Source organism: Pelophylax lessonae (genome assembly GCF_965119305.1).
Source record: "Pelophylax lessonae genome assembly, chromosome: 8".
Taxonomy (NCBI): domain Eukaryota; kingdom Metazoa; phylum Chordata; class Amphibia; order Anura; family Ranidae; genus Pelophylax; species Pelophylax lessonae.
The window spans coordinates 264,384,373-264,398,136 of record NC_138775.1 but is presented as its reverse complement, the minus strand read 5'-3'; the positions used below and the strand labels follow the sequence as shown (position 1 = coordinate 264,398,136).

General features: G+C 40.4%; 1 protein-coding gene across 1 annotated transcript in view; it reads left to right on the top strand.

The window, feature by feature from the left end:
- MSH4 (mutS homolog 4) overlaps window positions 1-13,764 on the top strand; it is a gene marked incomplete at its 5' end in the record, with an annotated part of 95,529 nt that overhangs the window by 55,105 nt on the left and 26,660 nt on the right. Inside the window, 4 exons of the mRNA XM_082265658.1 lie at window positions 1,369-1,538; window positions 11,473-11,603; window positions 12,677-12,780; window positions 12,980-13,104. Of these exons, the coding sequence (XP_082121784.1) occupies window positions 1,369-1,538; window positions 11,473-11,603; window positions 12,677-12,780; window positions 12,980-13,104 (530 nt within the window). The remainder of the gene's footprint in view (window positions 1-1,368; window positions 1,539-11,472; window positions 11,604-12,676; window positions 12,781-12,979; window positions 13,105-13,764) is intronic.

The window sequence follows — 13,764 nt, the reverse complement described above, 5'->3', positions numbered from 1 at the left end:
GCTGTATTTATACTGAGATTAAATTACACACACTATTTATTTATTAATTCGGTGACTTCTGAAGGTAATTGGCTCCACTCGATTTTAGTTAGGGCTATCAGAGTAAAGGGGGCTGAATACAAATCAACGCCGCAATTTTTAGATATTTATTTTTTAAAAATGTTGAAAAACATTTATCATTTCCCTTCCTCTTCACAATTATGTGTCACTTTGTGTTGGTCTATCACATAAAATCCCATTAAAATACATTACATTTTTGGTTGTAACATAAAAAAATGTGGCAAAAATTTCAAGGGAATGAATACTTTTTTCAAGGCACTGTATATAACTCAGTAGCCACAAAGGATATAAATCCGCTTTATGTGTACTTTTTCTGTGCCTTTAAATAGCCAGATATTTCCTAGGAAAATCAGTGACATCATCACTGTGCTGTACATAGTCTGTGCAGAGAGCAGAGCTGTGGTAGGGACCTAGCAGGCTCCCCCCATCACAGGCTACCTGGCAAAACTATAGAAGGGGGCGGAGACAAGACCAGTCACCCTGCACAAGGAGAGAGAACAGCAGTGACTGGTCTTTATTACAGGAACCTCCTGTTAAATACACAAAGAGCACCAAGGTTCAACTAGGAATACACATGGCTCTTATTTAGATCTATTATTTAGATAATATTATTCCCGGAGTTCAGTTTTAACTTTACATTCCCTAATGACTCCAATGCATTTTGGTGAAATCTTGCAGAAATCTTCAGTTTTTGCAGAAATGTCTGGAAAATTAAAACTTGTAGATTTGCTCACACCTCCTTGAAACGTTATTACAAGAGTAAAGATAGTAAAAGGTCCCAACATTATTTGTCTTTTCACTAGGTGTAAAATATTGTAGCACTATCTATGCAGCTGCATTTACTGCACTGGGAGTTTAGTCTTTGGTGGAGTATTTGTACCAGCATGTCTAAAATCATTTTACTGCAGCACTCAGATTGTAATTATACAGATGAATGGGATTACGTACTAAACGGATTGAGTCTTCCCCCAAAAAATGGTGTGAATATAAACTTTAATTATCCAATTATGTGAAACACATCTACACATGATTGTGTATTCAAAATAAACAGGTATTTGCATTTTATGTCATTTGGATGATGGAAGTGAATAATCACACAATGATTTAAACATAATAGCAAATCTGCCCCAAAACATCCATATTGGACTTATTTAGAAAGAAGCTGCATTGGACACCCCTGTTTTAGTAGCCTGAAGGAATGTTTGCTCAGATCCTTCCTTTGTATAGAATTGGCCTTGGTTAGATTGTCTGTTTCTTTCTCAACAAATCTGGTGTTTCACTTTATTCTGCTTTTGTTATCTTTACCAGGTTTGATCTTCTACTTGAAAAAATTCGAACAGTCATTAATGATGACACCAGATACATCAGAGGATGCCTCAATATGAGAACTCAGAAGTGTTATGCAGTTAAGCCGAACATTAGCGAGTTCCTCGACATTGCTCGAAGAACGTATGCAGAAATCGTAGATGACATTGCTGGTATTGATCAAAAGTTCTGAGAGCACCTTCTCTTTCTGAATCATCATTCATTTCCTAAGGCCTATGTCATAGAGCATGTATGTCTGTGCTTGAGTTATTGTTGGAATGCTTCTTTAATATTAGAAGTTTACATTTTTCCACAAAGAGGAGAAATCATCTTTGTTTAGTTTAGTGGGCCGCTGAGTTTTGGTGCTCTGGTAGGGCTAGTGTACTTAGGCATTTGTTTCTATCCAAACTGCTTTTATTTTCCCGTACAAGTTAAAGTGGCTCTTCAGTCATTGTTTTCATCTTTCCATCTTTTAAATCTTCTGCCCTTGTTGTTTTAACTTCGGATAGTAAAAAATGTTTTTCTCTTTCGTTCATTGACGAACACAGCTCCTGATAGTCTTAACACAGGTAAGATGAATCGGCGCTAGTTCAAAAAGCAGTGAATAAAGAGTCCTTATAAGCTTTTAGTGTCCAAAATATTTTTGGGGGCACCATCAATGAATAAGTCCACACGTTTAGGCAGCCATTAGCAAGGGGTGGAATTGCAGAAGCAATTTTCCCAGGACATGAAAGAAAAACAAATACAGAGGCTCCTCTAAATGCAGACTGTAAATACACTCTTAACCGCTTGCCGACCGCCACACCACTATTTACTGCGGCGGTCAGCCCCTCACAGGCAAAGCGACGTAGTACTACGTCGCTAGCCTGTGAGGGTCTAGGGAGCGAGCGCGCGCCCACGGACCCCCCCCCCCCCCGCGCGCGTGTGACTGGCGGACCCGATGTCCGCTGGTCACTCGCGATCGTCGGGTGGAGAGGGAGAAAGGCAGGTGGCTGATGTAAACAAGCCGCCTGTCATTCTCCCCTGTGTAGGAATAGTGATCATACGGTTCTACTATGTAGGACCGTTGATCACTGTTCCTACACCTCAAGTCACAGCCAATCACAGTTAGAATCACGCCCCTAGGGACACACATAACCCCTCCCTCTAAAAAAAAGTTAACCCCTTCACTGCCAGTGTCATTTTACAGTAACAGTGCATATGTATAGCACTGATTACTGTAGCAATGTCACTGGTAACCCCATAAGTGTCAAAAATGTCAGTCAAGGGTCCGATCTGTCTGCTGCAATGTCGCAGTCCCACAAAAAAAATCGCAGATCGCCGCCATTACCCGTTTAAAAAAAAACAACCAAAAATGACAAAAATCTTTCCCTTTGTTAGTAAACGCGATAACTTTTGCGCAAACCAATCAAAATACGCTTTTTGCGATTTTTTTTTTTTTTTTTACCAAACATGTGTAGCATAAAACAAATTGGCCGAAAATGTTAAAAAATTTAGATTTTTACATTTTTTTGGGGGAATTTCATATAAAAAAATGTGAAAAATATTGTTATTTTTGCAAAATTGACGCTCTTTTTTTGTTTATAGCGCATGATCAAAAAATTGCACAGGTGATCAAATACCACCAAAAGAAAGCTCTGTTTGTGGGAAAAAAAGGACGTCAAATTTGTTTAGGTACAGCGTCGGACGACCGCGCAATTGTCCGTTAAAGTCACGCAGTGCTGAATCGCAAAATAGGCCCTGGTCAGGAAGGGGGTAAAATCTTCTGGGGCTTAAGTGGTTAATGGTGAGTTGCAAGCTACATAAAAAAACTCACATTTCCCATGAGTATAGAAATTTTGCCCCCTCAAATAAACCTGATCCCTTTTTATCATTTAAAGATCTTAACCTTTATATCAGAAGCCTTACTTTAAAAAGATTTAATCACATCAAATCCAGTAAAAATAGTAACATGTCAATGACAGAAACCTCTACAGGAGTCTGTGACGTGGAAACTTCCTTGTCATCAGATCTCATTTTTGATCATGATAAAGACCTTCTGGAGATATTAGAAGATCTGTACAGAGATCATTCTATTGCAGATTTGGAACTTTTCACTGAATACCTCAGTAGTTCCCCATCCATTTCTCTTAAACCGAAATAACATTTTACCCTTATCAAGCAAAAGGCCTCTATCTTAGTAGTATATTCTGATCTATTAAGACTATGTGAAGCTCCCACCACTGCCACTACATCATCAGAAAGACAAGCGCTTTCCATCTTAATTCGAAATAAATCCATCATCATCAAAACTGCTGATAAGGGTGCAGGCATAGTCATTCAAGATAGAGACAAGTACATATCAGAAGCTAATAGACTGCATTCGGATACCAATACATAAAGAAGTTAGCTAAAGATCCACTCTTAGAGTACAGAATAGAAGCACATTCATTAATTAACAAGGCTCGGTTATCAAATATCATTAATAAATCCAAAGTTTCTTTTCTTAGTAGGGAAGAATATTGTACTCCCTACTTTCATAAAAACCCCATTATTCCACCAGGAAGACCAATAATTGTGGCTATGGAGAGTATTACATCCACTTTCTCCATATATATTGATCATTTTTTTGCAGCCTCCAGCTCAGGGTCTGCAATCCTACATCAGGGATGGTATCCACCTTTTAGAGCTCGTTCGGCCATATCGGTGGGAGGAGTCCTATCACTGGATGTCACTGGATGCAAGCTCACTATACACATCCATCCCACATAATTACGGATTAACAGCCCCAGACCATTTTTTTGTCTGAAGATCCCAGTATTTTGTTTTTGATGATCAATTCTATCTACAAATACAAGGTACAGCCATATGTGCAAATTTTTGCACTCTCATATGCAAATCTCGCAATGGGGTTTTGGGAATACAGATATATATATATGGAACAACAATCCTTTTCTAAGCATCTAACTTTGTTTTTTGGGAGATACATAGATGATATAATTATCATCTGGGAAGGTAGTCCCCAACAAGCCCTTAACTTTGTATCCCATTGTAATGACAACCCCTTCCATCTTGCCTTTACACGTGTTTGACTCTTCCAGTTTGACTTTTCTAGATTTAGAGCTGTATCATAAAGAAGGCGCTATACATGCCAAAAATCATTTTAAAACTACAGCTGGGAATTCACCTTTACATTACAAAAGTTGCCATTATCAAAAATGGACTCAAAATATTCCTCGAGGGCAGTTGTGCCGGTTAAGACACAACTGCACTTCACAGCAGGAACAAAGTACTATTATGGCTGAAAGGCGTAGAGAAAAAGGGTACCCAGAATCCCTGATTCAACAGTCTCAAGGCCACTATCTGGAAGGAATTCCCCCCAAAAAAGAAAGTAAACCCTTTGATGGATCTACGAAATTCATCACTAGATTCCATCCCAAACACAAGCCAATGGTGCAAATCTTCAGAAGACATTAGAATATCCTTATGGAGGATCCAAAATTCAAACCTCTTTTGCCTTCTTAGCGTAGGATTACCTATAGAAAGGCACCCAACCTGAAAAGTAAAATAGCTCCTAGTAAATTAAAGTCTAAACCCATCATAGGCCCCCCCAGGCTCTGTCTTTTCCCGTTGGTAGGAATGTACCAGTGTAAAAAGGCTCTTTGTAAAACATGTGCCTTTGTTACACATGGTAAGAAACAATTCACCACCAAAAACAATACTATTCAGCTTGAGGATTTTTGCAACTTTTCCTCTGACCACGTGGTATACTGTATAATGTGTCCGTGCAAACTTTTGTATGTAGGTAGAACAATACGCCCACTCGGACAGCGTTTTAGTGAGCATCGAAGATTAATACAGGGTGGTAAAAATAAAGACAAAGACAAACATATTATTCCATGCCATTTCCAGCAATATCATCATCAATCAACCTCGGGACTGGAGGTATGGATCATTGAACAGATGCCTAACCACCTACCTAGTGCAGAGAGGTTCTTTAGGCTATGTGAAAGAGAGACTTTTTGGATCTATTCCTTAGATTCCTTGTTGCCAGGAGGCCTCAATGAAGAATTAGAAGTGGCCACCATTCTATAAGATCTCTCTAGGGTATTGCCACTCTCTTTTAGCCTTATATTCCTACTTATTTAAACCATAAAGAACTCTTTCCACACATATGAGTGTAAGAGCATTTATTGTTGGTCTATATTGTGTCTCTATTGTTTCCTTCCTTCATTTTCTTTCATTTTCATATCCATTATTTTCAATGGAACACCAAATATAATTTTGTTTTAGACCTACAGATTTGAAAACACCAAAAACATTTTTGAGTATAGGTTTATGCTAACACCCATATATAAACTCCCATTAAGGATCTTAATTGTCTTTTTCCCGATTTAAACATTTTAAATTATTTATTTCCATTTTTATAGAAGGTATGTATTAGATTGAAGTATGTAATGTACACAATTTGTTTAACCACTAGGTGGCGTTTTAGCTATATATATATATTAGATATATATATATATATATATATATATATATATATATATATAGATATATATATATATATATCTATCTATAGATATATCTATCTATCTATATATATATTATAGAATTCTGTCCATTGTCCTCATCCAGCTTGAAGAAGGAGCGCGCTGTGGAGTTACTGTCTTCACGGCACATGCTCTGAAATGCGTCGCGAGTGGATGACGTCACTGGCGCAGGATTTAGGGTCCATGCTGCGTTTCCAGCGCCAACTCCTCTGTGGATTTGTATTTTCTCTGACACTGCTTGTAACAAAACTAAGTATCTATAGCAGAGAGAGGGAGTATACCCCCTGGGACTGCCCATAGGCGTAGCCAGACTTTTTTGCTGCCTAGTTTCCTACTCCTGTAGGGGGCAGTATAACCCAATGGTTTAGAATATCAGGAGCTGTGTCTGTCACTGAACATCAGGGAAATGGATTTTATGGTAAGTCAAAAATCCCATTTTTTCTGCCAGTAAATACCTTATACAGCCCACTTCCTCTTTCTTGTCTGGTCATTAGCCTAGGGCTAATTACATCATGCACAGCTCTCTCTCACTCTTGTGAGAGTTTGCCAGCAAGGGAGGAAGGGATGAGTCATAGGAAAGCTGGAGGGAGCTGGATAAGGGCTGAGATAACAGGAGACTGCAGAGATCCATGAGTAGCCCTCAAGAGAGGAGAAATGTGCAGGCAAGCAGTAGTGTGAGTGTGTGTGTGTGTATGTGTGTATGTACATATATATATATTATGCGTGTGTGTGTTTGCGCGCCTCTGTGTAAATCCAGGAAGTGAACAGGCAGCAGCTTCAGCAGTTAAAATCGCTGCTTCCAGACTTAGTGGAGATTTCTGCAGCATATTTGGCAAGTACAGAATCACAGTAAATAGAAAATGATATGCAAAGTGGTTGAAGGGAAGCTTCAGAATGGCAAAGATTTTTTTACAAATGATGTAAGCAGACTGTAGTTCCTCTTTAAAGAGAATGCAAAAGAAACCGCCGATAAGGAAGTCAGAAGTAGCTCTGAAGGAACTCAGGAACACCTTAAATGCAAACCTAAATGTTCTGGGAATACACAGCTAGCATTATCTACACCTGACCAATCCAACCTACATGGTGTTAGTCAGTACGGAGGCCCCTTCATCTCCTTAGCATTACAGCATGATCTCTTGCTGTAAACCACCATAGACCTTATTTTTACTGCAGACTCCAGTAATGGTCACTCAGAAGCTGACAATGGGAACTACAAATCGTGTGACTAATGCTTCACACTAAAAGAGTTGTTAAAGGATAATTGCACATTAGAACAAAGTGCATTTATCATTTTTGCCCCCATGCCCTGACCTAACCTAACCCTTCCATCCTGGATGCATACCTACCTTGCAGCCTTTGGTGATTGTTTACATCCTGGCTGCACCTGCTCATTTCAGCCTCTTAGACTACCATGGGGCTGTCCTTCTTCTTCTCTGGCTTCAAGGTATAGCCCCATAGAAGCCTATGAGGCTGAAGTGCACAGGCATGGCCAGGAATGTGAGACTTGTGACACTGTATGTAAACAATTACCAGAGACCACTACTGTTGAATCTAGGTAAGTATGCACCTGTTAAGAGGGAGGTGGGGGGTGGTAATTTTAATCAGGGCACAGGGCAAAAAGGATAAATGCACTTTTTGTTAAAGTGCACTCATTTTCTAACACAGACTGCCACTCTTCTGTTCAACCACTTAAAATGTATGTTTAACAGAATAAAATAAAAACATATTCAGTACATCCATGCAATACATGCACATTTCCCCATGTTTTATTCATTTAAATGCGACAAGTACAGAAAAACACCCGTTGATCTGACAAAAAATTCAATGGGCTCCTAATTTGCTGTTTGAGCTGACAAAACAGTGCCTCTGTTGTACTGGAATTCCAAGTAGTGTTGTCAGCCCTATGAAGTTTTTTGTTCATTTGGATTACTATCTAGATAAAGGAAGGTCTGTGGATGAAGGTCTGTGGATGTGGCGTATCTGGATTTTTGAAAGGCATTAGATACAGTTCCCCAGACACATTAACTGTACAAACTAAGGTACGTAGGTATGGACCATAGGGTGAGTACTTGGATTGAAAACTGCCTACAGGAGCAAGTCCAAAGGGTGGTAAAAAAATGGGGAGTACTCTGAATGGTCTGGTGTGGAAAGTGGGGTCCCCCAAGGATCTGTCCTGGGACCAATCCTGTTTAATTTATTCATAAAGGATCTATAGTATGGGATAAACAGCTCAATCTTAGTATTTGCAGACGATGTTAAGCTAAGCAGGTCAACAACTTCTATGCAGGATGTGGAAACCTTGCAAGAAGACCTGAACAAATTACTTGGGTGGGCAACTACATGGCAAATGTTCAAAAATGTAAGGTAATGCATTTGGGTGCCAAAAATATGAATGCAAATTACTCTGGGAACCTCTAGGAGAATCTAGGATGTAAAAAAAACTTGGGAGGGGGGGTGCTAGTAGATGACAGGCTCAGCAATGGCATGCAATTCCAGGCTGCTGCAAGCAAAGCCAACAGAATATTGGCATGCATTAAAAGGGGGATTCACTCCAGAGATCAAATCAATAATTCTCCCACTCTACAAGACTCTGGTCTGGCCGCACCTTGAGTATGCCATCCAGTTCTGCGCACCGGTCCTCAGGAAGGATGTGCTGGAACTGGAGAGAGTCCAGAGAAGAGCAACAAAACGAATAAAGGGACTGGAGGACTTCAGCTATGGGGAAAGGCTACAAGCATTGAACTTATTCTCTCTGGAGAGGAAACGCTTGAAAGGGAATAGGATATTGATGTATAAATAATGTACTGGTGACCCTAGCATAGGGAAAAAACGTTTCCATGAAAAGGGAATTTAAAAAGACACGCCGCCATTTACTAAAATTAGAAGCAAATTGGTTAACCTTAAACTGCATAGAGGGTTCTTTACTGTCAGAGCGGTAAGTATGTGGAATTCTCTTCCACAAACAGTGGTATCAGCAGGGAGCATTGATAATTTCAAAAAAATATTAGATGGGCACCTTAACGACCACAACATACAGGGATATACAATGTACTGTTGACATAAACGCACACACATATCATAGGTTGGACTGGTGTCTTTTTTCAACCCCACCAACCACGTAACTATGTATTACTGAACACCACCCTCTACTTCATCTCCATAGCAAAAGTAGGAGATGTTCTGTTGTTCAGCAGGGGGGGAACTGGACAGGGCTGACAACACTGTCTGCAAGTCTTTCGGTGCAGAAACAAATTTGCATTGTCAGCTCAACACAGGAAGTTAGGAGCTCACTGGATTTCTGGTAGGTGTTTTTCTGCACTTGCAGCACTATTAAAGAGACAAAACGCGAGGACGTATGCATATATTATACTGAATATGTGTTTTTAATTTTTGACCAAACATTCAATTTAAAGGCTGTATATTAATATATATGTTTATATGTTATGCCTGTATATTATATATGTATATTCAGTATCTCACAAAATGAGTACACCCCTCACATTTTTGTAAATATTTTATATCTTTTCATGTGACAACACTGAAGAAATGACACTTTGTTACAATGTAAAGTAGTGAGTGTACAGCTTGTATACATTTGTTGCCTCCTCAAAATAACTCAACACACAGCCATTCATGTCTAAACCACTGAAAACAAAAGTGAGTAAACCCCTAAGTGAAAATGTCCAAATTGGGACCAATTAGCCATTTTCCCTCCCCGGTGTCATGTGACACGTTAGTGTTACAAGGTCTCAGGTGTGAATGGGGAGCAAGTGTGTTTAATTTGGTGTTATCGCTCTCACTCTCTCATACTGGTCACTGAAAGTTCAACATGGCACCTCATGGCAAAGAACTCTCTGAGGATCTGCAAAAAATAATTGTTGCTCTACATAAAGATGGCCTAGGCTGTAAGAAGATTGCCAAGACCCTGAAACTGAGCTGCAGCAAGGTGGCTAAGACCATAAAGTGGTTTAACAGGACAGGTTCCACTCAGAACAGGCCTTGCCATGGTCGACCAAAGAAGTTAAGTGCATGTGCTCAGCAGTTTAGACATTAATGGCTGTGTGTTGAGTTATTCTGAGGGGACAACACATTTACGCTGTTATACAAGCTGTACACTCACTACTTTACATTGTAGCAAAGTGTCATTTCCTCAGTGTTGTCACATGAAAAGATATAATAAAACATTTAGAAAAATGTGAGGGGCAGGGCCAGATTAACATAGGGGCTATTGGAGCTGCAGCTCCAGGCCCCTACCTTTATATAGGCCCCGGGTTGGCCATATTCACTGTGACCGCTCTTCTGTCACTTGTAAACACAGAAGTCTGGCTTCTATGCTCGCTTCCCCAGACAGCTCCCTCAGAACCTCCCCACACAGCACGAAGGCCGGACAAGGAGGGACAGTTGCCGATGCATGGATGTGTTTATGGGCTTCAGAGACAGCATCCCATGTTGAATTAGGCATGCATGGCTGCACCCTTCCTCCTCTGGGTGCATGCCAAGGCACGGCCCTTAAGGCCCTTCAAAATCCTCAGCACCAAGCCTATGATGCTCTTAATCTGGCCCTGGTGAGGGGTGTACTCACTTTTGTGAGATACTTTGTATGTGTATATATACATATATATGTGTGTGTATGTGTATATGTATGTATATGTGTATCTATATATATATACATATATATATATATATATATATATGTGTGTATGAATGCTTATTAAAGCAGTAAGGATCCTTTCACACGAGCGATCCGATCAGATCCGCCTGTCAGTTTTTTAGGCGGATCTGATTGGATCCTCCATGCATCCCTATGGGGCAGTGGATGTCAGCGGAGACATCTACGCTGACACCCTCTGGCATCCGCATCCGATCCTGTCCGTGAAATCGGTCCGCTCTCATCCGATTCCCCCATAGAGATGCATGGGGCTCTGACACCTCCCTGTCTGCACACAGAGCGGAGAGGGAGCTGTCACCTGCCTGCTCAGCTGGGATCTGTGTATCGATTCCCTGCTGAGCAGCATGGATCCGCCTACGGAAGCGAACCGTGTGAAAGAAGCCTAAGTCTTCATGATATGAAAAAGCTAAGGAAGGAATTATGCAACAAGAGTAGAGTTTCACTTTTCTCAGGTAACTCGTGACTTTTAATGAGGGACTTCAGCCAGAATAAAGGGGTTTTAGTTTTGGAAAGAGTGGGGAAGCTGCTGTAGAGTTTTTATTGCTGTATCAACATTAGTAAGATTCATCAGAAAAGGAATGAAGTGCAAATCTCCCAGTGTGGACAAGGACAGCAGTGAGGACTCTGTTTTAGTATGAGAAGGAAAATGTTTGCTGCTGCTTGCAGTTGGAAAGTCTGCCTGTTATTTCCTATGGGGTCACTAAGATAGAAGGCTAGGAGAAATGTCCTCATCAATGACCATAAAAAAATAGAATCCTGCTGAAAGTTCTAACCCTTTGCCACTGTGTCCAAAACAATAAAATGCATTTGGCTGGAGTTCTGGTCTAAATTTTTTCTTGTCCAACCAGACAGGCTGATGCTAGAAGGAACCATGTTAAAAACCTACAAAGTTTTATTTGTATACAGGAATGATATCACAGCTATCTGACAACTATAGCTTGCCATTAAGAACAAGTTTCAGCACTGCCCGGGGATTCTTCATCCAGATGAACGCTGAAGGAAGTATGCAGCAGTCTCTTCCGGCAGAATTTGTTAAGGTGGCTGTTTTTATTTAGACACTACCATTGTAAGGTATATTGGTCATACCCATGATATGTATTGATCTTACCCATTATGGATCAAAGCATAAATCCATTTAGAGGTGCAAGCAATTTTATAATAATAATTTTGATAGTCCAAAAATTTCCTAGAAACAATGTTGTCTGGTATCTATATAGTTCAATGTAAAAAAAAGAAAGGCGGGGGGGGGGGGGGTTGGGGCAGGTAGGCCTTAGCTGTTTGTTTGATGGAGTTATACATCTAGAAAAGTGATGAAGAGACGTGAACATCTAGAGGTTTGCTGGAGAGACATGAACATCTAGAGAGATGCTGGAGGGACATGAACATCTAGAGCAGGGATCTCCAAACTATGACCCTTCAGCTGTTGCGGAACTACATGTTCCATGAGGTATTGAAAAACTCTTACATTTGCAAACATGACTAGGCATGATGGGAATTGTAGTTCCTTAACAACTGGAGGGCCATAGTTTGGAGACCCCTGATCTAGAGGGATGCTGGAGAAACATTAACATCTAGAGCAGCCTTTCTTCTCAACTAGGGGTCCTCCAGAGGTTTCTAGGTGTTCTTTGAGCAATGAGCAATTTCCGAGTTTCAAATAAATAACCACTGACACAAATTATGTTTCATGCTATCTATAAGGGTGGATTCTTCCCACAGATCACAAATATTAGGAGCATTCTTCCCTCTGACCATCATGATGTACTGTGAGCTGTAGATATAGTAATAATTAGCAGGGATTCCCTGAGACTGTAAAAATATTTCAAGAATTCCTCCTTGTTAAAAGGGTTGAGAAATGCTGATCTAGATGGATTCTGGAGAAACCTGAACATCTATACCATGGGTGTCCAACCTTTTGGCTTCTCTGGGCCACATTGAGTGCAGAGAAATTTTCTCGGGCCGCATATAAAATATATACTATAGTTATGGTATATAAGTAATAAAACGCCGCTGCGCCCTTCCCGAGCTGTGAGATAGGTAATTGCAGTGGTTGCCTGAACAAATTAACCCAAGAATCTTTTCATTGCAACTGCTTGCGATGCTCTTTTCCCAGGTGACGCGAGTTAAAAACACTTACAGCTTCACAACAGTCGATTTAATTAAGATGAATGAACGAATCAACGAATCACTTCGAGAAATCTACCACATGTCTTATATGTAAGTTTAGTCAGCGTCTCTTCTCTCTTTTCAAAGAATTTAAAGGGAAAGCCCTTATTTAAAGGGTTAGTCCAACCAAAACTTGCAGTAAATAGTGTATATCTTCTGTCTGTGCGATTGTGAAAATGATGGGATTGTGTAGCATTTGAAAGGAGCCACAAGATGTTTCACTGTACCTGGTTTTGATTTTCTTTTTCAGAATAGTGTGCAAGCTGCTTAATGAGATCTACGAGCATGTCCACTGCCTGTACAGGTTATCGGATGCAGTCTCCATGCTGGATATGCTGCTTTCTTTGGCTAGTGTTTGCACGCTATCAGATTATGGTAAGAGCTACATTGAGACAGACATGGTAGATAAACTTGGACAATATTTGTGTGAAAGTTTAGAAAATGGATGGGCTTGTTTTTGGTGTGGGAGTTTCAACACCAGAAATTTTGTCAATTTTCCTCATGGATATATTTCTCTGTTGAGTTATACACATAATGCTGAACTGCAGGCAGATATAAAAGACATAAAATACAGCTTTGTATTCATTACCGTGACACTACATTCTGGTTTAAAAAAAAAAAAAATTATATTCAAGTATGTGTTCTTAAAGCGGTAGTAAACTGCTTTTTTTTTCTTTTAAGCCCTGCAAGAAAATTGCATAATGTGCTAGTATGCATCACGAACGAAGCCCTCCTGCGGCGTGCTGTCACTTCGGACAGGGCTTTCATCTTCATCGGGTCTTCCTTCTGGCTTCGCAACCTCCGGCAGTCTGATTGGCTGCGCCGCAAAGACGTCACTCCAGACAAATGGGAGTAAGGCCCCTTTCACACAGGCGGACCGTTCAGATCCGCCTGTCCGTTTTTCAGGCGGATCTGAACGGATGCCCCATGCATCTCTATGGGGCATCGGATGTCAGCGGAGACATGTCCGTTGACATCCGATCCGATCCATCAAATCTGGACGGATGGAAACCCCATTTTTCATCCGTCGATCGG